The following is a 24,807-nucleotide window of genomic DNA, read 5'->3' as shown; positions in this document are numbered from 1 at the left end:
CAAATGGGGCCCAATCCAAGTGGTCTATAAAACATATAAAGGCCCACTGCTAAAGCGGATCCGATATGAAACTCTACAACAAGTAACTTGTCTATATATCTTATCTAACGTTTAGGTGGTTTACGCAGCAAATCTAGCTGGAAACAGTTTTAATAGAATATGATTATTTATTCCTGTGATACAATGACAGCAGCCATGTTGTTTGGAAACATTGCACAGAGGCAGGCTTATCTGTATCTTGAGCACTCAGCCTAATCCCCCCTCCCCCCCTCTGCCTCTGAAATCAATGGCTAGTAACACCTCCCCCTCCTCCTGCCCAGACTGAGCTCCCATGAGCCCTTGCTACTGCCAAGGCTCTCTGAAAACCTGTGGGCATAGATTTTTTAGTTTATAGGGAATTAGAGTATTAAAACAAAAACAAAAAAGTATTTGGCTTAAGGAATGCCCTATAAACAATAGGAAAGGAACACAATTATGCAATGTGTAAAAGTTCACCTCGGATCCACTTTAAGTGTTCTGTTTTTGCACCCATTCCTTCAATATACCACTACACAGAAGGACGAAAGCAAAGTTAATATAAAAAGAATATTTTATTTACAATATTAACATTTTATTCTCTTACAGCCGGGGCTGTGAACAGTTATGTTTATACAAATATATACACAGGAAGGAGATCAGGAAACCAGGTCACAATCTTGCATAGGTTCCAATATTTACTTAAACAGGTGTGTTCACAAAGCTGTATTTGCAGGGTAGGCCAGCCTTTCAGAGTTTTTCACTCAAGAAGCAAATACTGAAGCTGTCACTAAATGCCTGAAGCTATTGCAGAACCCGAAAAGTCAGTCCATCTATTCAGCTTAGGGTGGCTTAAAGCGCTGATCAGCTGATTCTGTCAAATCAAGGCAAAAGGTTTACAATCCTACCTTAATTCCTATAAAGCCTCATTTTATTAACTCATTTACTGCCTTTATAGCTACATTTTTAGGCAATTAAATGATGTCGCCTCTTAATGAATAAAGGATTTTTCCTCTCTGGAAATTATCAACTTAAAGGAAACCTTACCTAAACTCAGGTGACAATGAGGGGGAAGATTACAAATTAAAAACTACATATCAGTAATCAGAGGTTGCCTATAGTAAAAAAATAAAAATAAGTAGTTCCAAAAGATGTATAATAGCAACATAATTGCAACCAATGAGATCTTATAGTTCTCCTATCCTGTAAAGGCATTTATCACAATGAGTGACCAATAGGGAGGCTTGGAAGGTCTATGAGGAGGAGACTATTCCTATGTTGGGAAACCAGGAGAATAACCTTGGAACAATAAACTGCATTCAGTTTTCAGTGAAGGAAACCGCCAATAGTACTCCTCACCACATGCAGAGCTGACATTACTCAGGTCTATTTCTAGAAATAAAAGTTGTATTGCTGAAGTTGTTAAACAGGTTATGGGCTGGTAACCTGATCCAGGCTTCACCATCTACCAAGTCTCTGAGCAGGAACAATTATGAAGCCAGCAAACCTTCCACCATGACCTACTCAAATAGATACACAATATTCTGCTTCCTGATTTCAATTACCTGCGCTCAAACTTTTTGTAACAGCTTTATTAAAAGCCAAGTGACTAATTGGGAACAAAAATGGAAGTTCTGACCTCTATTATGGTAGTGTGGGTTGTATTGGAGGGCGGGAGTCAGTGAAGTCTTCACCTGCATGTTTTGTAGCTCATTAGTTGCTTTGACTAATTGCTAGATTCCATTGCCGTTGTGAAATGGCTCTAAAAGAAACAGCCTTTTCCCAGTGTTCCTAACAAGCTGTTAGTTGAGACTGGAATAGTTTTGCCATTCACTGGATTATTCCCAGTACTAAATGAGTAGTGGGTGTTCACTCTATAATACATGATGCAGAGCTCCATCCATAATCCAGCGTGTGCAATTTGAGCTTACAGTCACTTTTGAAAAACCAGAGTGGGGTGCATATGGAGACAGAAGGAACCTTCACAAAGACCTGAGCAGCACAAACCCACTTTTTTTTTTAAAGCAATAATGGAGTTTCCCATTTGCTGGAGTTAAGATTTTGCAAATTTTACAACTTTCTCTAACTTTTTTTTTCTACATTCCTCAATCTTGCACTTTGTATAGACTTCACTAGTAGCCATCATTTACACTTTACATATCTTTATCACACATGACTTTTCTACACATACTCCATGGACTTTACAATTCAGGTAATTCATCTACTCGTTCTTTGACAAACAACTTGCAAAAATTCAAATTTTTTTTATTTCTTGGTATTCAAATGTGCCATTTAAAAAAATGGTGGTCTTTCCGGTGTGAGAATTTTAAAAATTTAAGATTTGAATGGATCCCTAAGATATTTTGTTTCAATCTATGAGAGCTCATGAAGAAGCATGTGATCAGTTTGGTGGATTGGAACCCCAAATCCATCGACTGATCACATGCGCCCTCACAAAGCACAAAGACCACAGCTCTACATAACCTTCCCACTGTATGGCTGATCTGCATAATGTCTCCAACACTGAATATAGGATTCTGCAACAAAGAATATCTATGTGGACTCTTTATCACAATTTAATGCATTGTGAGCATTATGCCATTTTTTTTTATTACCAGTATGCACAATTACTCTTCATGGAAGAATATAATCTAAATCTATCATTTTTCCATACAGGATGAAAGCAATCTGAACTTTTTCTAAGTTATCTTAAGCTCTGTCTTGGTTTATATGCCTAAATATCTTTTTTTTACTGGTTCACATTGACATCTCACTTTGTGGAACAGAGCTTTCAGATCTGCAAGATGGGGTGGGGCTTAAAGAGAGAGGACAGTCATTACAGGCACTAAAGGGTTCTCTCTGCCTCTATCGCTCCCTGGACAGATTTTATTCTTTTGTTAATTCCAAAAATGTTCCTGAATTTAGATACAGTTTAAGGCAGAATCCAGTCTTTATTGCTATATGCCTGTATACTTGAGTTTTTGTATTCCAATTTAAACAAATCATCCTGAGAATATTCAAAAGAAAATGGATTAGAATGCTAAAGAATTTATATTATTTGACCAGATTTATACAATAGTCTTCTTACTTTTCCCCCCCTTTTTTACAGGATAATCTTTTAGAAGAGCCATTAGCTCTTATGCTTTTTAAGGTTCCCTCCTCTACTTAAGTATTTATTATTTTCTAAGTACATACATTGATGAACAAAATAGAAGGCAATCCATACATTTGTACTGATTTTTCCTGCAGTTATAAGCCCTCAGAAACAGACAGACTTTCTGATGACATCAATGAAGGTAGATTTTGTGATCTTATTTGAGGCCATTATCCTGTGAACTTCAGCCTCCATTTCAGTAAACCACATGTAGACAAAATGTGAGCTGCTTTGAGGAGAATTTATTTTATAGTGGCAAGGCAGACTTTGCTTTAGATAAGGGACTGTTATGATCAAGGAGCTCTCATATGGTAAACCATAGCAGCAGTTTTAGCTTTGTGAAACGTGCAAGCATATCTTCTGTATTAAATCCACCCATGCTTTCACATTGCACTATAACTATTTTGAGAACAACCTGGTCTCTCTCACCTCCTTCAGTCAAACAAAATAATGTTTTGATGATAATTAGTGGCTGGCTACAACTAATGAGAGGTTCATCTTGAATGTTCTCTAGTGTATCTATGGCAAAGCCAGCTACGTTGTCAAACGCTGAAGTTTCCTTGGCTGGGAGTATCCAGTTCTACAACCCAACTCAGGGGGTGCATTTTTAAACAAGAACAGTAGACAAAGTTCACACAAAACAGAAATATTTCTTCCATCTGCATTTTGAAAGTCGTTTAAAACCCTTTGAGCTCAGTTTTTTCTCCAGTCGTGCCTTGTGTTCAATGGCACTTAGTATGGCCGTGTCGAAGACCTCTTTGAGGTTTTTCTGAGTCAGTGCAGAGCATTCTATATAGGTCTCAGCTCTGATCTTTTGGGCCACGGCCTGTGCTTGGGACTCGCTTACTGGCTTCACGCGGCAGTGGTTCAGATTGATCAATACGTTCACATCGTCTCTGAGATCGGTTTGGGTGCCCACTAATACCATGGGGGTGTGTGGACTGTGGGTCCGGATTTCTGGGATCCATTTCTCTGTGATGTTCTGAAATGAGCTGGGATTTACCACACTGAAGCACACCAGGAAGACATCGGTTTCTGGATAACACAGGGATCGGAGGTGGTCAAAATCTTCCTGTAATGAAAAATAAACAGGTTATATATTTAACAAAGATCTATCTTAATGTATCATTATGTAAAAGTATTTGATCTTAATCTACCTCCTACAGCATTAATATTTTTTTGTTTAGTTAATTCACAACAAAGCCTCCACCATGCGCTCCGTAAAACCTTTTTTTGGTCTTGCTGTACTGACAGACTTAAAGTGGATCCGAGATAAAAACTTTTACTCATTGCATAATTGTGTTCCTTTCATATTGTATCACAGGAATAAATAATAAACTGTTGAAGCTGATGGCAGCTAGATATGCTGTGTAAACTAAACTTTAGATAAGATATATAGACAAGTTACTTGTTATAGTTAGTTTTTCATCTCGGAATAGCTTTAAGACAGACAGGGCACTTACTAAAAGCTATGGGATTCAGTTATGGGATTCAGTTACACCAGCTGCCCTTTATCTATAGATACTTTGAAAAATACATGGCACCAAATATCGCACTGTAGATGTCATGGTAGAGAGCTGAGCAGCTTCAGTAAGATGACGTTCTTATATTAAGCCTGGAAAAATTGGACGGTTCTAATAGCCTTAATAAGCTTCTTTTATACCAAATAGGTTCTCTTTTGAAAATGGCCGGCAATGTACCTTATTGTCCTACATTTCTAGGTTTTTTGGTGCCCTGACCTCCCAAAAGATCTCAAAGTTATTGTATAGCTTCCAAAAATGTAGTTAGACTCATGTCAACTTTGAAGCGGATGTAAACGCCATTACAAAATGTATGCAGCTTGGAATGGAGCCTATCAAAATTAAGTGGCTGCTAGTTTAGATTTACCAAGTTAGGAGCTGTATGCAATTTTCAATAAAATATGAACAAAAACAATAAATGGCATCTCATGAACCAACTTTATTGGCACACAGTGAATAGAAGAGCTATATCAAGAGTAAAATAACTTTTAGTATTTAATCCCTTTGAGATGTGTATAAACCCCTAAAGGTGGGCCATACAATATAAATTTTGTGGCCCAATCGACCATCTGATTAGATAATTTTATCAAATTGCATGAAAATCGGTGCCTCAGCAAGCATGCCCAATTGACGATCCAACCAGTTTCGGCCTGAAATCGGTCGTATCCCAAATTGGGCATGCTTGTCGCTGCACAGATCTTCATGCAATTTGATAAAATTATCGAGCATGCAGGGAAAGCTCGGAACAACGTGATCGAGGAGCGTATGTGATGTCACATGGGCCAATCATGGGGAAGCAGCAGATGAGACCAGAAGCAGTTGGACAGTTGCAGCAGCTGGAATAGGTGAGATCTGAATGCACAGGCACCAGGGGGCACAGCGGTCAGGTGGTGTCACGAGGTCGATGCCCGAGAGATTTCATGCTGAAATCAAAATCGGGGAATCTGCTTGCGGTGTATGGCTAGCCAACAGTTTGACTAATGCACAGATCTCGCTGATCAAATCTGATCAGAAAGAGGTCTTTTGCAGCTTTCCGGCTTCCTCTCTCCATATAGGTGGCCCTTGTAATTCCCAAACAATTTAAAGTGTATTTAAGTAAAATTGTATTTGCATACCTGTCCTGGTGTGTCACAAAGCTGAATTCGTACCGGTGCTTCATCTACCAACACTTGCACTGAAAGACAAAATAGATATGCAGACTTAAACATCTCATTTTAGAAATGATAAAAGATTCTAGGGTGTTTAAACAAAATCCAGAAGCTCACACACATATTCCTGTTGTGTTATATTTAAGGACTTGCATACAGTTTTCAAAACCTACTACTTATTCCAAAGGATAAGCAATCCACAGGCATAGTTTATGCCTAGGTCTATTTATGATTTCCTTGCCTTGGGCTTGAACTGACATTTCTGTAAGCCAGCTGTTAAGTTTGTGGAAACAAAAAAAAAACTATTTTATAACTCAAATATACTGTAGCACCACTACTTGTACAGCAATATTACTTTAGAATTTCCATGAGGCACAAATACAATACAGAGTTTAATAAGGTTGGGAGGAGAGCCAATAGTGCAGCACGATGGAGTAAATGCCCAGTAAATGTCAGCCTCCATATGTCGTTCCCCTCTGGTTCCCGCCTCTGACATAGGAGAAAAGGGTTCGAACCCTGGCTGAAGCCAGTACCTATTCGGTAAGTCCTGTGGCAAGACTCCCCAACACTGTAGGGAGGCCTATTGAGCGCATCCTGCATCTTTCAAGCACTTAGAGTTAGACAGGAGAAAAGCACCAAACAATTGTTAGAATTATCCTATGCAATAAAACCTAAGTGTCCCTGCGTTTGCGCTACTACGCATGTGCAGCGCAGACACCCGTTGGGATAGGAGGACGGGGCCAGGGAGCTAAGCATTTGCGCAGGCAGATGGGTGTGTGCGGCACCTGTGCGCACGCGGATGCGCACTGATATGCGATGTTGACAGAGCTAGAGCCAGTTTTTAAACGGGCTAAGGTCAACTAGTAGACAAATGGCCATTTTGACTTCGAACATTACTTTTGGAACCTTAAAGAGAACCCGAGGTGTGTTTAAAGAATGTTATCTGCATACAGAGGCTGGATCTGCCTATACAGCCCAGCCTCTGTTGCTATCCCAAACCCCCCTAAGGACCCCCTGCACTCTGCAATCCCCCATAAATCACAGCCGTGCTGTGAGGCTGTGTTTACATCTACCAGTACAGAGTGCAGGGGGTCCTTAGGGGGGTTTGGGATAGCAACAGAGGCTGGGCTGTATAGGCAGATCCAGCCTCTGTATGCAGATAATATTCTTCAAACCCACCTCGGGTTCTCTTTAAACCTCAGTTCAAGCTTCTGTTTTTAATGCATACAGTACAGAAAGTACCGTATTGACATTTGCAGCAGTCTATGAGCTGTCCAGACTCCTCCCCCATTTCATCATCGACATGTAGTCTGGAAGGAGACGAGAGGCGAGATCGGCCACTCTTCCTGTGAACACAAAGCTGACTGACCACCAAGGGAGCAGAGGGAGGAAGTGGGTGTGGTCATGAGATAACTGTGTGGCATACTGGGAGTTTCGAGACCACATGCATTGTCCCTCTGTGGGACCTACCTCATCTGAATTTATTGCAACTTTGTATGAGGTGTTTTGTTTTTGCATGTCAGTACTGTGCTTTTATGTTGCCTTTAGAATGGTTGTGTTTATTGTCAACATTTCTCTTGCCCAAACAAATGACAGGCTCATTCAAAAGGTACTATCCCCATTTACTGCCTACAGCAGAGTAATGCATGTTACACTTTATCCAGTGCCATTTCACTTGACCACCTTGAAAGGCTCCATTTGGACCTATAGATTTGTAAATTAAATGTATCGAAAAAGTTCCACCATACACAATTGCAAGTGAATCAAATAAATGACCGAAAATAACTAATATGAGAACCTTTCAACATGGCAGATATTGCTCCGATCAGCTTAAAATATTTTATTATGACAGCTTCCTTTGGAACCTTATCTAACCCACATGCTATACCTAGTCACTGGTATGTTTTCATGCCTACTTGTCATAAAAAACCTCCTGTTATTTGTGTGGTGTTGCATGCCATAAACTATTAGACAACACGTAGCTGTAAGCATTTTGAACAATGCATGAAGCCAGTAAGACTGGTTTGGGTGATAGTCCAGCTCCTGGTCACCATGGGCCAGTCACACTGTCCTGTATGTCTGGCATTAAACTGGAATGTTCATTACAGGTGGTAAGCGTTCATTGTGCCCTGTCACGGCAAGCAAGGAGTACAGGGTTATTATACTAAACAAGTTTGTTTTCAAAGCTCATCCAGGAATATCTTCCATCATGTGGGGATGTTGTTCACGTGAAGACTGTTTTATTTATTCGCCAATTATGTATATGTAGTTTACCAAGGCCTGTTCCCACTGCATATGACCAGACACTGTTTATTGAATACCTGAGTTTTGAGTTCAGCAGGGACATTTTTACTACAATTTAAATTGTAGTAAAGCCATTCTAACTTATGTGTCGCGGTCATGCCTAAATGTCAAATTAGTAAACAGATGTTAAAACGTCTGCTGCTTGCATGAAAGCAGGAAGTAGAAACACTGCAGTTTTATTGCATGATTAGCTTTTAGAGCAGAATTGGTGGACAGATGGCCATGGCTGCCTGTCAAGGCCAATAACTGAACTTCATGGGGGCTTAGCAAATTATGCCTAGAAGACTGGAAATTCACAACAAGCTTACACATAAAAGGAAGAGCACAAAGTAGAATGGATTATCTGAGACTTGGGAACACCTAAATATACGAGAAACCCAAACAGAGACATTAAAGAAGGTGAAACTGAATGAAATGCTTCCCTGCTGTGAGAAACCGTAGCAAGAAACATTGTGAAACTGAAAAGGAAAAACAGGAATTGTCCTGCACGACAACAATGGGGGAAGGTGAGTAAACAGAACAGTATTTGCGTACACGCACTACAGAAGCAAACGACGGGTCCGTCGGACCCTCCCGCTGGGTGGACTATCAGCAGACTGTAGTGCGTGTGTACGCACTGTCGGTGAACTGATAAGGCTGTTCCGCCCGGCGGATCGTTCGGCAACAGCCTTATCAGTCTGCCGACAGTGCGTACACACGCACTACAGTCTGCTAAAAACCCGCCCAGCGGGAGGTGCCGACGGACCCGTCGTTGGTTGCTGTAGTGCATGTATATGCACCTTTAGGATCTTTTCACACTGTGTCCCTTTGGTTTTGTTGCCATGGACAATATCTTATGGTACGTTCACATGGGTGCAGTGCAGTGGGTCCCGTTAGATGAACAGCAGCAAGCAGTGGGTTTACCAGGCAACATGCGTGTTTACAGTGGCAGTGAGCATACTTTCAATGGAACTGTATGATCACATCACCTGTTTACGTGCAGTTCTACTTCTCGGCACCACTGCAATCGTATCGCAACCTGCAGAGTGTGAATGGAGCCAAACTAACAACTATTGCAGAGGAAGGTAGCAGAATCTTCATCATCTTGTGTTCAGCAGATTACCAAGCGCACCATTAGGGTGTGGGAAATGGCAGAGGGCCAAGTAACCTTTTTCTGTTCCCATGTCCCATTTTCAATGGCAAAACAAACTCTCAATCTTCTGCTTTGATTATGAGACTTGAACTAGAACACGTTACATTTGTTGTGTTTCTACGACTCCTGAATTCATTGTCACAGATCTGGAACAGCAGGGATAGGCAATGCATTCATAAAAGATGATCCATTTCTTACAATGGCTTTTATGGACCTTGTATTATCTCAAAATTTGCAGTGAGCTATGAACCTCTCGGTTGGGCAGGTCAGGCCATTCCCATAGATCAGTACATCTCTGCAGCCACGGTTGTCTATATTAAGGTGTAAATAATCTGTCCCTAGATGGCTTTGTATGCACGTCCCTTTTTCTAAGTTTATAAATAATGCTTTGCCTGATCATGAAACATTGCCGACTGGGATGAATAGCTCTGTAAATTAAAGTGCAACTGCCCTAAAGATAGGCTTTCATTACCAAGTGTCTGAAAATGCATATGCCAAGTTACGCCACTTTGCAACACAATGCCAGGGGACACACCCTTATATGTTCTCACTCCAGGTGAAAGTTGTTGCACATGTACGATTCTAAAGGCTCACACACATCAGCAGTTTGTATTTCCGCTTGCGCGCGCAGTATGTATACGAGTTGGTAGTTCAGTTGGTCGCTGCGTGGAAAATACAAGTCATGCAATCACTTGGTAGTGCTGTCGGTCATGTCGTTGGGTTGGTTGTGCACTTTTGTTGGATGTGTGTACAAGCCTTAAATCAACAACTGATATCTTAATGATTCTGTACGTACTGCAATAACATGGCCACTCACAACACCATACAGATGCAGAGAATGAGGAGATAATGTGGCATTGGCTGCAGAACTGATGTTCGTACAAAGTTCATACACAGAAAGGCATACAATGTTCAGTTTCAGGAGAATGATGGGCATCTACCTGATACTATTTATCTGGATTACCAGCCTTCCCTACTAAATGCTTATATTTATCATTGCTACCACAGCTTTCTGCTGCACAATGTAGTATAAAGCTATGATAACATCTCTTGCATACCACTACCATGCCTGCATGGAAGCTGCCATTTTACTTGTAAAGTCAGCAGGAGGCAGGCAAGTCACAGCTGTGCAGTTATCAAAGTCGTCTCTTGCAATAATAAGTAGATCCAAGACCAGTGTCCTATCCCTCCTTTTGTTGTAGAAGTAAGAGATAGATTGCGTCCTGAAAGGAATTAGCTGCACAGGACTGTGACTAATGTTAATCTGTAGTTTCATGTGTCCATTTTTTAGCACTGTATACTTTGTGTTGTATGAAGAAGGCACTTCAAACATCCTGGCTACATGTGCAGAAAAACGTTCTTCCGGATATGTCACCACAAGCGGCACATGTCATTTAGGTGAAGAGCAGCCAGACAATAGAGGGGTGTGATCTGTGACTGTGTATATATTGTCACTACGCAAGCTTGTTAACTGCTGGGAAAATCAAATCATAACCTCCCTAGTAGATAGGGGAGGAACCTGTTTAACTGGAAACACTCTTGTCAACCGATACCAACAAACTTGCAACCTGCAGTGTGAGGTTTGTCCCCCCCTTTTAACCCTCCAGCACAGTTCGTGCATCAATATTTTATAGACTTGTCAAATACAAACAGGAAACACCAGCTAGGAGGTATAGCTCAGCTGCCAGCAAGGTTTTGTCATAGAGGGGATGAAATCTAAACCGAATGTAATCTTTGAGCTAGTACAACAAGCTTTGGTGCTTGCATTCAGCAGGGGGCTTTCCAAGTCTGAAACTGATCTGGCAGATGAGGGCAACTGGGGTGGGAGCTAAAAATGCATGTCTTGTAATAAAAACAGCAAATGTAGCAGACAAGTGCTGCATATCTACACCAGTGAAGCCCACATACCCTCAGATCTCTCCCCCGCCAGCTGCTTGATATTCTGAGCGTTCAGTGAGTTTTACATTAGCAGCAGCTAATTTATAGGCCAAGTACAGTCCATGCATAACATACCTAAATATATGCATTGATGCAAGAGGCCTGATCAGGCGGCAGTCTCATGCTTAGTGTAGGCTACTAATCTAAAGGCCTGTACACAACTGCGAAATAGGTCACCCAAAAACATTAAAAACAACCAAAAAAAGAGTTTATTAGAAAATCCAGATTTGTCCAAAAAGTAAATCTATCCATCCATGTTTCACAGGATTCTACTTACAAAGTCAATTTACAATCTCCTAAAACTGAACTGTTTTGTAAGTAGAGGACTGCCCATAGTACCAACTTTTCAGCTCCTTGCATGCAAAGTACTTAAAATGCTGAAATGAGCGCTTTCAAAACTTCAGCTAGCTTTGAAAAACTTCTAGTTGTTTGTAGATAAAGAGCCATTATGTGCCATCTGAAATTTTTTGTGCATTTTTGATGCATTTCACATACAGCTGATGGTTAAAACATCTGTCCAGGGCTCCAAATTGACCACAACGCTGCATCAGAGCGGACACTACAACTGTCCACCTTGGCTGGTCGTTCCAGGGCTTGCTATCTAGGAATCTTTTTGTAAACTGAATGAAGCTGAAGCACTCATTACAAAGAATAAAGCCTGTAATCTTTGTGGCGCACAGCATGCCTAGAAACCTGTCATACTGCTGTATGAATGAAGGCTGGGTGCACACTAGGCCAAATAGCAGCAATGTTGCTGCATTTAAGCAGAACACTGCGAGCTGCACATGCAATGTGTTCCTATGGCCCCCCAAAAATTCACCTTTTCTCGGCATCCTTCGAGCATTTAGAGTTTAAACGTATTTTGCCACAATTTGTTAAAATGCATGCAAACACATTTACAAGATGGGAAAAAAAAAAACAATTTCTGCAAATTGCCAGCAATTTTGCACTGCTCAAATGTGCACTCAGCCTGAGGGTGCACACATACATACAGTTTTCATTGGCCAATGACTGGCAAGTTTTAACAATTCTATTGGACCAGTCTTCGGTGTTCTCTCAGGCAACATGGTAATTTTCTCTTGTAAGAAACCAACATGAAAACCATTGCAGTTGAATGAGCAGCAATGTCAGTACAGCACTTTTCTGTGTGAGCCTAGCCTTATGCATACATCTGTTGAGGTAATGCTGAATGCAGCGGTTACAGTACACATGCAGCTCTGCACTGTGGAAAGCTACCACACCACCACAAACACACGTGGATGAGGGAAGTCACTACAAGATGGACACTGCAAGTGGCTTTTCCTCAACCGTGCCACTCCCTAACCACATTCATGTGTAGGGCCAATAAGATAATAAACACTGAGGTTTTCTACTCACTACTCTAAATGAAACGGTTAGTCCTAATGTTGGAAATGGGTTACTAAGTGAATAACTAGTAACTGGGTTACTAAGTGAATAACTAGTAAAGAAGCAGGACACTCCCAGATTGTTAGAAACCTCATTGAATGCCTGGTGTTTTACAGGCTTGTGTGTTCCGTTTAGCTGGAATGAAGCAGAAAAGGCTTGCTTAGGAGCCATTGGAGCAACAGGTTTTGTTACGGTGAGAGGAAGGGGTAGGTGGAAGGAGAGGTGGGTGGGTTGGGAGAACACTGCTATTGGCCATCGCTCGGCAGAGTGCTGTCGGGAGCGGCTGTACACATGCTGGATTCTTGGTAGATTGTCAATGAGATGCAAATATTCCAGGTTGTTGCAAATTTTCTATGCAAGTATATGCATCTTGAAAATGGATCAAATTGAATCCCACCATTTTATCTGTCCATTTTTAAGCTGCATACATTTGCATTTAAAAATTGCATAATTCTGCAGCCACTCAGAATTACACATCTCATTCACCACCTCTAGTGGTAAACAGACAAGGCCTAGCCTGTCAGTGCTGTTAAACACAACGGGGGAGGGGGGCGTGGAAGGGACATGACAACTTTACCTGTGTGCAGTCAGGACACAGTACAACTGCAGTGCTACCAACATGACTAAACTAGTGTGTACAGTCAACAGTGTCAGTGTTTGCCATATTCCTGCTTTCAGTGTAAATTGTTAGGGTGAATTAAGGTGCATACGCACATCCAATCTTGATTGGCCAATGTTACCACTACCATGTAGTATGAGAGCTTATTTACGCCACCTCTTCGTAGTATTGTTGGTTTTCATACCACATTAAAGTGGTAAAATTGGCCAATCAAAATTGTGTGTCTGCACTGCTACACAAGCAATATAGAAGAAAGGAACAATATATGAGCCTAGCTGGAGATCTGTTAAATTACAGGGTATTCGGGAGACCTATATAAATCTCAACACTAAGCAGGACACATGCACTGCAGCATGTAGGACCTGAAATATACATGGCTAGTGGCAGAAGCTGTATGTGGGACAACAGATAAAGTGAAACGTCCATGCTGGTTTCACTTATTTACGAAAACAGTGTCTGTATAACAAAACAACTTAATACCAGCCAATATGGTTGTACACCTTCCTAGTGTTGACAGGTCTCCTTATCCGTTTTGAGTTACATTTGGTTAGTGTTAAATACACAATCCTTTTCTTGCATTTTCTTCTTGTTTCTATTTACATAACTGCTAACTATATAGGATGGGGATGGGGTGGAGAGTGAGAGCAAATTGTAGGGGATTGGGTGGAGATGGGAAAGACATGCATAACAACAGGGTGGGGAGGGGATGGACAGGCAATGGAAAAAACTTGTTAGGTAGGGGATGAATTCACACTGAATGGAGACGGGGACCAAAGCACGTCTTCACACACCACTGTTTTAAAGCAATCTTAATTGGGTGCAACTGGATGGGTTGAAAAGCCTTACCTAATCACCATTACTCTACTCCCAGTATTTCATCATGGAGTACACCTTCCTTCTTTACCACCGAGATCTTTAGACATTAGCTTTTCTCCTAGTTATCTCCCTGGAGAGTTTTTTTTAACCTTGAAAATAACTTTTCAGCACTTCCCTATTGAAAATGTACTAAAAAGTAGGTAAAAGGTAAACTTAATTTCTTGCTTAGCCTTAAAGATATTTTATTGTCAAGGTTTGAAAATATCTCTGGTGAATACTCAGAAGGAAAAAAACTTAACAGAATAATATGGACCTATACGTGGAGGCAGTTCCAATTGAGTCAAAGTGGGTCATAACAAACTCACTGAAATGGTCCAGTGAAAATGATAATTTCTCCTGCTTTTAGGCCAAGTTCACACTATGTGCATAACGCACACTGCATATTATAACTTTCATGTTATTTTTTTCATATTATGTAACTGGCTCATTATCACACAAGTTGGGGGTCTGGGGGGAATATGGGGGATGCTCCACTGGGGCTGGGGGATGTGGGGAGCGGGTGGGTGAGGGAGGGTTTCTTACCCAGGCTTCAGTCTTCTTCCTCTTTAACCTCCTTGGCAGTAATCCCAAGCTGAGCTCGGGCTATGCCGCCACGGAGGATTGCTCTGGGCCCTGCTGGGCCAATTTGCATATTTTTTTTTTCAAACACGCAGCTAGCACTTTGCTAGCTGCGTGTTATGTACGGTTGCCGCCGATCCGCTGCGAAAGAGGGCCCCCCCCGCCACAGACCCCTTGCGCAGCCTGGCCAATCACCGCCAGGCTGCGCTATGGGGTGGATCGGGACTCCCTTTGACGTCATGACGTCGATGTCAGTCCAATCATCGCCATGGTGATAGGGAAGCATATACAGGAAATCCCATTCAGAACGGGGTTTCCTGTTGGGATTATGCGCCGGCGGCGATCGGAGGGGCTAGGCGGATGCCGAAGGTAGGGAGGGGGGGGGGGGGGGGGGGAAGCATGTAGCCAGCGCTAGGCTAGCTACATGCTAAAAAAAAAAAAAAAATTGCAAAAAACCCTCCTGCGGCTGTGCACCGCAAATTAGACTGGCAGGGAAGTTAATTGCGTCCCACGTCGTGTCATGTGACTACCACACTTCCTCCCAGGTTGAAGTAGGAAGCGTGGTAGTTACATGATGCGACTTGGAATGCAATTGAAAGCAGAAGACAGAAGCCTGGTAAGTTAAACCCCCCCCCCCCCTCATCCGCCCGCTCAGGTGCATGGATCGGCCGAACGGAGTGAAAACTGATGCTATCAGTTTTCATGGATCCGTTTGCCAGTGTGAACCGAGCCTTACGGATCTGGTGAAGCAGAAACCGGATCCATTTTACTGGAGCCGTTTGGCTGAAAACGGCAGTATGAAACAGCCCTAAGTCCAACGCTTTGATCAGTATAGGGCCTGATGCAGTATCTGATTAGATCCGAAGGCAGCAAGGCCAGAGGCAGCCATACTGCTGTGTGTCAGACATGTTCGGGGCTTTAGCCTTTAAAACCTCAAATCACCAATCCAGTTAGCATGCACATCAGGTGTTCTGACTTAAGGCTCATACCCACAAAGCCATTTTTTCAGGGTTTTTCTGACACTGATTTTTTGATCAATGAGCGGTTTCCACAATCTCACATGATTACATGCACACAATTACACATACATAGTTACATAGTTACATAGTTACATAGTTACATAGTTACATAGTTATTTTGGTTGAAAAAAGACATACGTCCATCGAGTTCAACCAGTATAAAGTACAACACCAGCCTGCTCCCTCACATATCCCTGTTGATCCAGAGGAAGGCGAAAAAACCCTTACAAGGCATGGTCCAATTAGCCCCTAAAGGGAAAAATTCCTTCCCGACTCCAGATGGCAATCAGATAAAATCCCTGGATCAACATCATTAGGCATTACCTAGTAATTGTAGCCATGGATGTCTTTCAACGCAAGGAAAGCATCTAAGCCCCCTTTAAATGCAGGTATAGAGTTTGCCATAACGACTTCCTGTGGCAATGCATTCCACATCTTAATCACTCTTACTGTAAAGAACCCTTTCCTAAATAAATGGCTAAAACATTTTTCCTCCATGCGCAGATCATGTCCTCTAGTCCTTTGAGAAGGCCTAGGGACAAAAAGCTCATCCGCCAAGCTATTATATTGCCCTCGGATGTATTTATACATGTTAATTAGATCCCCTCTAAGGCGTCTTTTCTCTAGACTAAATAAACCAAGTTTATCTAACCTTTCTCGATAAGTGAGACCTTCCATCCCACGCATCAATTTTGTTGCTCGTCTCTGCACCTGCTCTAAAACTGCAATATCTTTTTTGTAATGTGGTGCCCAGAACTGAATTCCATATTCCAGATGTGGCCTTACTAGAGAGTTAAACAGGGGCAATATTATGCTAGCATCTCGAGTTTTTATTTCCCTTTTAATGCATCCCAAAATTTTGTTAGCTTTAGCTGCAGCTGCTTGGCATTGAGTACGATTATTTAACTTGTTGTCAATGAGTACTCCTAAGTCCTTCTCCAAGTTTGATGTCCCCAACTGTATCCCATTTATTTTGTATGGTGCTAGACCATTAGTACGTCCAAAATGCATGACCTTACATTTGTCAACATTGAATTTCATCTGCCATGTATGTGCCCATATAGCCATCCTATCCAGATCCTGTTGCAATATGACACTATCTTCCTGAGAGTTAATGATTCTGCACAATTTTGTATCATCTGCAAATATAGCAACATTGCTCACTACTGCATCTACTAGGTCATTAATAAATAAATTGAAGAGCACTGGACCCAGAACAGACCCCTGTGGGACCCCACTGCTAACGATGTTGCATGTTATCGCAGGCAGAAAAATGGATGGGAGAACACTCTTCCTTGGGTGGCATCGCTGTGAGGTTCCCAGTTCCATCTTCAGATGAGTATTCAGCTTTACACATTACTGACCAAAACCTGTATTATCTGCTGCAAATTGATGGTTGACCGATTCAGCCAGAAGATAGGCATGATATCCAGCAGCAAATGAGAAGAAAATTAGACTAACACACAATTCAACTGGTACCACAATTTGATCAGATCCTACAAATTCTGGTTCTTGCTGAACCTCTTATTCAGGGCCGGATTTCTACTCTTGGCCGCCCAAGGCCACTGTCACCAGCCCCCCCTTCAGTATAGGTAGTGAGATGATCCCTCCTCCTTCCCTTCAGTATAGGTAGCCAGCTTGCCTCCACACCACAGCAGCCATCAATGTCATTTCTCCAGCGCAGAAGCTCTGTCCATCAGCCACCGTGGTCAGGTGTCTGCCTGATCTCCCTGCTTGCAGATGCTGCACCAGTTTAGTCTGCTGCCCACCCCTTGCTCCTGTGGTGCCCTAGGCCATGGCCTATTCGGCCTTTGCCTAAATCTGGCCCTGCTCTTATTACTGGCATACAAGTACAGGTCCACTTTTAATGAAACAGATTAATCACAAATGATGTAAGCCATTTAGCCTCCCAAGATCTCCTCCTGAGGGTTGTACACTTGTGCGTGGATCCCACAGGAATGCTGCACTACACAAATCTATACTCATATGAGCCTGCAGCAGAGTGCACCAACAGGGTCATATGCATAGGCCCGCCCAACGTCACAGATTCCCGTCAGCGCCACACCGCGCTCCATAGTTCATACTTACTGCATTGCCATAGACTTGCATTACTGCACAATCTGTGCAGTAAGCAGTGCACAGTGCCACTGAATAGGTTTCTGCTTTATAAATCAATAAGCGTAGATCATGCGGTAATGCACTGTTGACTTTGCGATGGCATTGTGATGATTTCAATACTTCAGTTGCACTGCATTAACTATGAAAGTCTCCACAGACTTTCATTGACAGCCGCCTCAAGGTTAAAAAAAAAATAAAAAATCTTACCGCAACCCCATAATGTGAAAAGGCCCTGAAAGCTTACAGGCATTGAGGTCTATGAGCACAGCTGACACGCCATCTCTACAGGTTCAGGGGAGCAGCAGCAGCCTATTGCCTGACATGATGTAACCTTGTGGCCATTTCCCCTGAAAGGGGCTGGCTTTAGGGTGGCGGAGACCTCATGTAGCCCATAGACATTCCATTCATTCCTCAATCCTGCCAGAATTGCCGGGATCAGACGATGATTACCATCTGATGTAATTCCCCAGTACAGACACCCTTTCCCACATGATCTATTAATTGGCTGCACACGTAACTTATGGTCCATTCTTGCATTGATGATTGGCTGTCTAGTTTGCTTTAATAGCCACCTTCGGTATTAATAACAAATAACAGACAGATTACTAACAGGCGGCAATGTCAGGGGTTATCGTAGTGCGATTATTACACTGGCTATGATAAACCTCTGAGTCAGTTCCTTGTGCCCTGGTATTTCCAGCCTTTGCTGGTTCTTCAGCTTGTTGGAAACTAAACAACTACTACATGGAGCTTTCTGTTACACTGTGACCTGTGCAGATAGAATCAGCTGAAGTCTGTAGGGTGTTAATTCATCCAAAGTGATAAGTCAACATGGGGTAGATACTTCTAGGTTGTTTTAGCTTATATCAGATGTCCATCACCCGATTTGATGGAAACATGAGGGATCTCACTCGCTCTAACTTTAAAGAGAACCCGAGGTGTGTTTAAAGAATGTTATCTGCATATAGAGGCTGGATCTGCCTAAACAGCCCAGCCTCTGTTGCTATCCCAAACCCCACTAAGGTCCCCCTGCACTCTGCAATCCCTCATAAATCACAGCCGTGCTGTGAGGCTGTGTTTACATCTGTAGTGTCAGTCTCAGCTGCTCCCCCGCCTCCTGCATAGCTCCGGCCCCTGCCCCCGTCCCTTCCCTCCAATCAGCAGGGAGGGAAGGGATGCAGGCGGGGACTGGAGTTCTGCAGGAGGTGGGGAGAGCAGCAGACTGACACTATAGAGATAAACACAGCCAGCTCTGACAAGCTGTTTGTCAGCAGCGTGGCTGTCATTTATGAGGGATTGCAGAGTGCAGGGGGACCTTAGAGGGGTTGTGGATAGCAACAGAGGCTGGGCTGTATAGGCAGATCCAGCCTCTGTATGCAGATAATATTCTTCAAACCCACCTCGGGTTCTCTTTAAAGATCTCTCCTGTGTTTTGCATTTCAAGTCCAAATGTAGAACTACACTTTCGGTATTAGATGGTGTAGAAACTGGTTAGAGCCATTGATGAGCAAAAATACCTGACCAATTTACAAATTCTAGATTGATCCGTTTGTTTCAGCGGGAAAAAAAAAAAAAAAAAAACTCTACATAGAGCCAATTGAACACGGGAATGGATTCATCAGCTGCTGGTTATTAGATTTGGCAGTTCCTGAATCTTATTCGTCTAGTGCCATTTCTGCTGTTGCAAATGCCAGTTCCAGTCAAAGTGGAATTTGTGTATTTATAAAAACAAAAATTTAACATCAGTGTATTAGAAGAGTGGTGGGCAAACTTTTCTAGGATCAGGCCACATTCCTCTTAAATGCGGCCCACAGCTGGGAGTGTCTCTCCTTCCCTCCCTTCAAAAAAAAAAAAAAAAAGCGTATGTGGAAAGATTAGGCGGTAACTCACCCAATCGCACTTTTCAGCAGTGATCTCCATGGCAGCACCATGTGACACGCTGGAATGTACCGACAGCAAGTCACATGACGCAGGCGGCACTGGTGAGCGTTCGATTGGGTAAGTTGCTTCTCTTGCACATGCGCTACAGGCATTTCTAAAGGATGGCAGGAGGAAGAAGGGGAGAAGAGTGGAATAATGCCCTATCACTGGGCCAGCTTCATAGCGGTGGTGAATCAAAACCATCTTGGACCGTAGTTTGGCCAGCCCTAAGTTAGAATGTCTTCGGTTTTCACAAACTTCTGTCCATTTTCTAGGATACTTTTCCTTCATTTCCCTAGGATTTCTATCATTTTCAAACTGGTGGTCAGCAGCAGTTATTCACTGACAGATTTTCCCAGGAAGTTAAAGTAATTCTCAAACAGAGGAACAGCATTAAAAACTTAACATACCTTCTAACCATTTTCAACACTATTTAAATGTAGAACAAAACATTTTCCTGGTAGGAGGGTAAGGTCACACGGCATAGGATTGCTAAATTGGCACATTGTGGCAACGTTCATGTTGCAACACATGGTACCTAGTTGCCATTTGTAGTAAAATCGCTGATTTTACCATAAAGTTTGTGAAATGTCAATTCACAAAGGTGATTATCACATGGCAAACTAAAAAAATGACTAGTGAGATAAATACCTCAATAAGTGTGTTCACAAAGAATAAAGCTTTCAGTAAAACCAAGTGAGATGTTCAGTATTTTATCCCCAGAGCTGTCGGTAACAAACAGCCATTTGATGAGGTTGTAGAAGGGAGGAAACCAATCAGAGAAGCGGGAAAAAGTGAAACTATTCAGAAAAATAAAGTTAATAAAAATATAAATTTCCCTAATTTCACAATATTAGGTAGCAATTAAAAATGGTTAATAAGATTAATGGTTTTGAGCCGATACAAGTTATGTTAATTTTAAGCAGCTTGGACTTGCACTTGGCAGAATAATAATTAAAAAAATGCTCTCTGTGCGACATATTTCACCCAAAATCCATGCACTGGAATAATCCATTAAATACCGCATGAAATACCACATAATTCCTTAAAATACTGAATGAACTACTGCATGAGTGAATGGTCATGCAGACAGACCTAAGCCCAGTAGAATACACTTGTTGCCAAAATGTCACTGAGGGTAATAGGCTATTATAAACACAGTAACACTGCGCAATCCCACAGTGTGAAAACCACAGTGTGAATCCCAACATCTCAGCTGGAGGTAATGCAGAGGTGAGGGAAGTACACAGGCAACTGTCCTGGGAAGGAAGGAGTAGCAGATTGTATCCACCTCTCTGCTAATGCCAAACACTACATGAATCCAACACATTTTGACACTTCTCGGTTAAAAGAAGCTCCTCACACTCACAGAAGGAAGTACCTGATTTCTTAGCACTTTGCTGCTAAAAGGTTAACCCTTTGACTGAAAGAGTAAAATGCTCACGTAGCAATTAAAATAACCATCATACTTGCAGGCTTACTATAGTACACAGTCCACAGTGTTGATACAAATCTAATTCAGCACATCAGCTACAAATATGTGTGTTATGTACTATAGTAATGGAGACAGAGTAAACAAATGATTACATTTTACTAGGTCAGATGTTTGATAAAAAATATTGTACTGGGGAAAAAAAAACTATTTACTAAGTAAATTGTTTTATTGACTCATCAGTTAAATATACTGAGCAGTACAACGCTAGCATTGTAGCTATTCCAATCAATGTTCACTCAAGCCAGGTGGTAACCCAATTGGCTTAAACAAGCCATATACACATCGATTTTCCTGTTCGATTCACAGCAGATTCAATCACTGATATAATCCACTGGTAATCAATGCCACACAAAAAAGTACAAGGGATTAACTTATTCACCTAAAATCAGTCAGAAGTATGGATTGGCCTAGAGGGAAGATTTTGGTGGATCAGTGCAAGAGCAGCAGTAGATCGGCGGTCAGTAGTGTTGCACTGCATTGAATAGTAAAACGCGGAGATTTGATCGATTTTCGATATATTCCCCACAGGAATCTATTGAAAAGAATTCTGCAGTTTATGGATAGAATTGAATTCAGAGGAACTGATGGTTTGGAACCATTGGGCAAAAATCTGTAGGTGTATGGCTAGCTTTACTGTGGAAGAGTTTTTAGAAGTAGTCACTAATCACTGCAGCAAAAAAAATAAAAAATGTAAGCAGTTAAAATCTGTCAGAACCGACAAGTTTTGGACTAGTCCATCTCAGGGTTTTCCTTGTCTTCAAAAGCATCTCCTGAACGGCAGTTGCTCAGTCTAACTGACAAAATAGCATGCAAGGCAGTAGGGAGGCTGGCTGGTATCTTACCATTTTGGCAGTTAAAATTCCATTCAGGAAATGCTTTTGAAAATAGAAAACCCCGAGAATCCTCTATGACGAAATGAACTAGCCCAAAACTAGTCCTTTTTTGGTTCTTTAAACTGGCTGTAGTAGTGATTGATAGCAAGTCCTGAACTGATCCAACATAGGTCACAAGTGCCTGAATTTAAGCCATAAACATCAGATGACTGTTGCCCAATAGTAGCTAGCAGTTACGCTGGGAAAGGAGCACATATCTCTAGGGCACTCTCTTGGCACTAAACCAATCTTGCCCAGGGAGAGGTTGACAATCAGGTTGGATGTTCCTGGCCAAAGGCCAATTCCCCTTACCCAAGAGAGAAATTAATGTCAATATTTCCTGATTCGAAACGAGCGCTCATGCTTGGCCAGTTCAAACATATACTGTATGTTCATGGATAAGTCATGAGAAAACAAAATCTTCTTGAAGTGGGATTGTGTCTGGAGGACTCCGTCAACTAAAATGTTTGCCCGATTTGACTATGTATAAGCAAACTACATACTGTATATCCAAGCTTTTCCAAGACAAGCAGCCTGTATGAGCAGCATAATGTAAAGCAGAATTTAATGCACCTCACAACCAGTAGCAAAGAGTGCAAAAAATGGAAATATTCAGTAATCATATTTCTAAACGAAAAAAAAATACATACCAAAAATCAGCAGCAGAATGAAAGCTGGAGCAAATGTGGATAATTGCATAGCACAACTACAAAACTGGGCCAAACACTATCTTAGTATTGCATACTGTATTCTAATTCTATATACCGGTATAACTTAAAGGATAACTAAAGTGAGAGGGATAAAGAGGCTTACATATTTCAGCGCTGCGTAATATGTTGGCGCTTTATAAATACAATAAATAATAATAATAATATTTATTTCCTTTTAAACAATGCCAGTTGCCTGGCAGCCTTGCTGATCTATTTAGCTGCAGTAATGTCCAAATAACACCAGAAACAAGCATGCAGCTAATCTTGTCAGATTGGACAATGTCAGAAACACCTGATCTGCATAGGCTTGTGCACGGTCTACGGCTAAAAGTATTAAGAGGATCAGTAGGACAGCCAAGAAAATGGTATTGTTTAAAAGGAAATAAATATGGCATCCTCCATATCCCTCTCACTGCAGTTGTCCTTTATGTTAGGGGCTTGAAAAGCCTCTTAGTGCCCCATAAGTAGCGCTGCGCGCACTAACGGCCGCGCAGAGCTACTTCGCGCACAGCCCCGCTCAGTGTGCACGCAGCGCGGCTAGCCGGGTATTAGTGCGTGGTGCAATGATAACATCGCACCCACTGGCCTATAAACGTTGCACCTGGTGCCCCCGAAACGGCACATTGATGCGCTGCTTCAGCGGGCAGCCAATGCGCCATTTTCGGTGCACCAGGTGCGACGTTTAAGGGGCAGTGGGTGCAACGTTATCATCGCACCGCGCACTAATACCGGCCATCCACGCTGTGCACGCACTGAGCGGGACTGACAGTGATGTGTGGGCGCAAACTACTTAGTGCCATGGTTTGCGCCCACTAAGTGATAGGGCTCACTAACCAGCTAAGCGCCGGTACGTGAATCAAGCCCTAGATGTGTTGGAAAAGTTATTACAGCGTTAACAAAAATACTGCTGATAATTTAAATGGCATACATAAGAACTACACAGCACACATAGAACCTGAGGCCGCTTACCTGAATAGGTGTCCAGAGCAGTTGGTTGGTATTCTGTTGGGTAGCCATTTACTGTATAACTGACCACCAGGCTGGTCTTGCCCACTGCCCCATCTCCCACCAGTACACATTTTATTCCGAGTTCCTGGCTGCTGGGTCTGGATGAATTTCGCCTTCTCTGAGGATCAGACAGCTGAGGACTTAATGTTTTCACATCAGAACAATCCAGCATCACTTGTGGAGGCATGGTCCTGATCTCTTCAGCAACTCCTTGGCGTACACATCCACGTTTTCCTACTCATGGGTCAGTCTCAGGATTTCTTTTGCTAAGATAACTTTACCATGAGGGACACAAGTGATGTTCCAGTACATCACACTGCAAGCAAAAGCTTCTCTCATACTAAACAGGTGTGACTAGTCATACTCTGCTCTCCAGCTGCCCTGAGCCAGCCCTATTTATGCCTTCCCTGCCCTCATTGTAATTGGAGCTTGCTTTACATACAATACTTTGCATTGCTAGTCTGCAACTTTGTCCCACTGTGTCACCTTATTGAACTTAAATGACACAAAATACTAACATAAAAGGACATACATAAAAAGTTTTCTGCACAGTTTCTGGGCATTTGAGTCCAGCATAGACAAAAGTGGGTGGTCAGACTTGCAGTTACTTCACTAAAAGTGGCCATAGGCAACGTTCAGCACTTGTTCACACCTAGGGCATTTCGCGTTTTTTTGGCGCAGCGGCTATTTTTAAAAACGCCCTGACCTGAAATCGCTAGTGCAATGAATCCTTATGGGATAGTTCATATCAGCGGGTTCCGGCCGCTTTCCGCTCAGCAAACCGCTTTTGCTACAATGGGAGGTATAGGAAAAATGCAAAATGCTCACAAATCGCTTTATTCCGATTATCCGGCATTTGCATTTGCGCTTTTATGAATAAATACATTTTATTTATTCATTTCCGAGTGAAAGAGTTTACTTCCTGACGTCTGGAAGTGGAAAAAACGGAATCGCTCTGCAAAAGTGCTTACAAAGCGCTTTGTACAAAATCTTA

General features: G+C 42.2%; 1 protein-coding gene across 1 annotated transcript; it reads right to left on the bottom strand.

Moving 5' to 3' along the window:
* Nucleotides 1-571: 571 nt before the first annotated feature.
* Nucleotides 572-24,171, bottom strand: RHOV (ras homolog family member V). Its single transcript, XM_068253377.1, has 3 exons — nt 23,775-24,171; nt 5,805-5,863; nt 572-4,241 (listed from the first exon to the last, which is right to left on the bottom strand). The coding sequence occupies exons 1-3, from the start codon at nt 23,998-24,000 to the stop codon at nt 3,801-3,803; spliced, it is 726 nt and encodes a 241-aa protein (XP_068109478.1). The 5' UTR covers nt 24,001-24,171; the 3' UTR covers nt 572-3,800.
* Between the last annotated feature and the right edge of the window lie 636 nt (nt 24,172-24,807).

This window comes from Hyperolius riggenbachi, chromosome 9, assembly GCF_040937935.1.
Source record: "Hyperolius riggenbachi isolate aHypRig1 chromosome 9, aHypRig1.pri, whole genome shotgun sequence".
Lineage (NCBI taxonomy): Eukaryota > Metazoa > Chordata > Amphibia > Anura > Hyperoliidae > Hyperolius > Hyperolius riggenbachi.
This window is presented reverse-complemented; position numbering and strand designations above follow the sequence as displayed.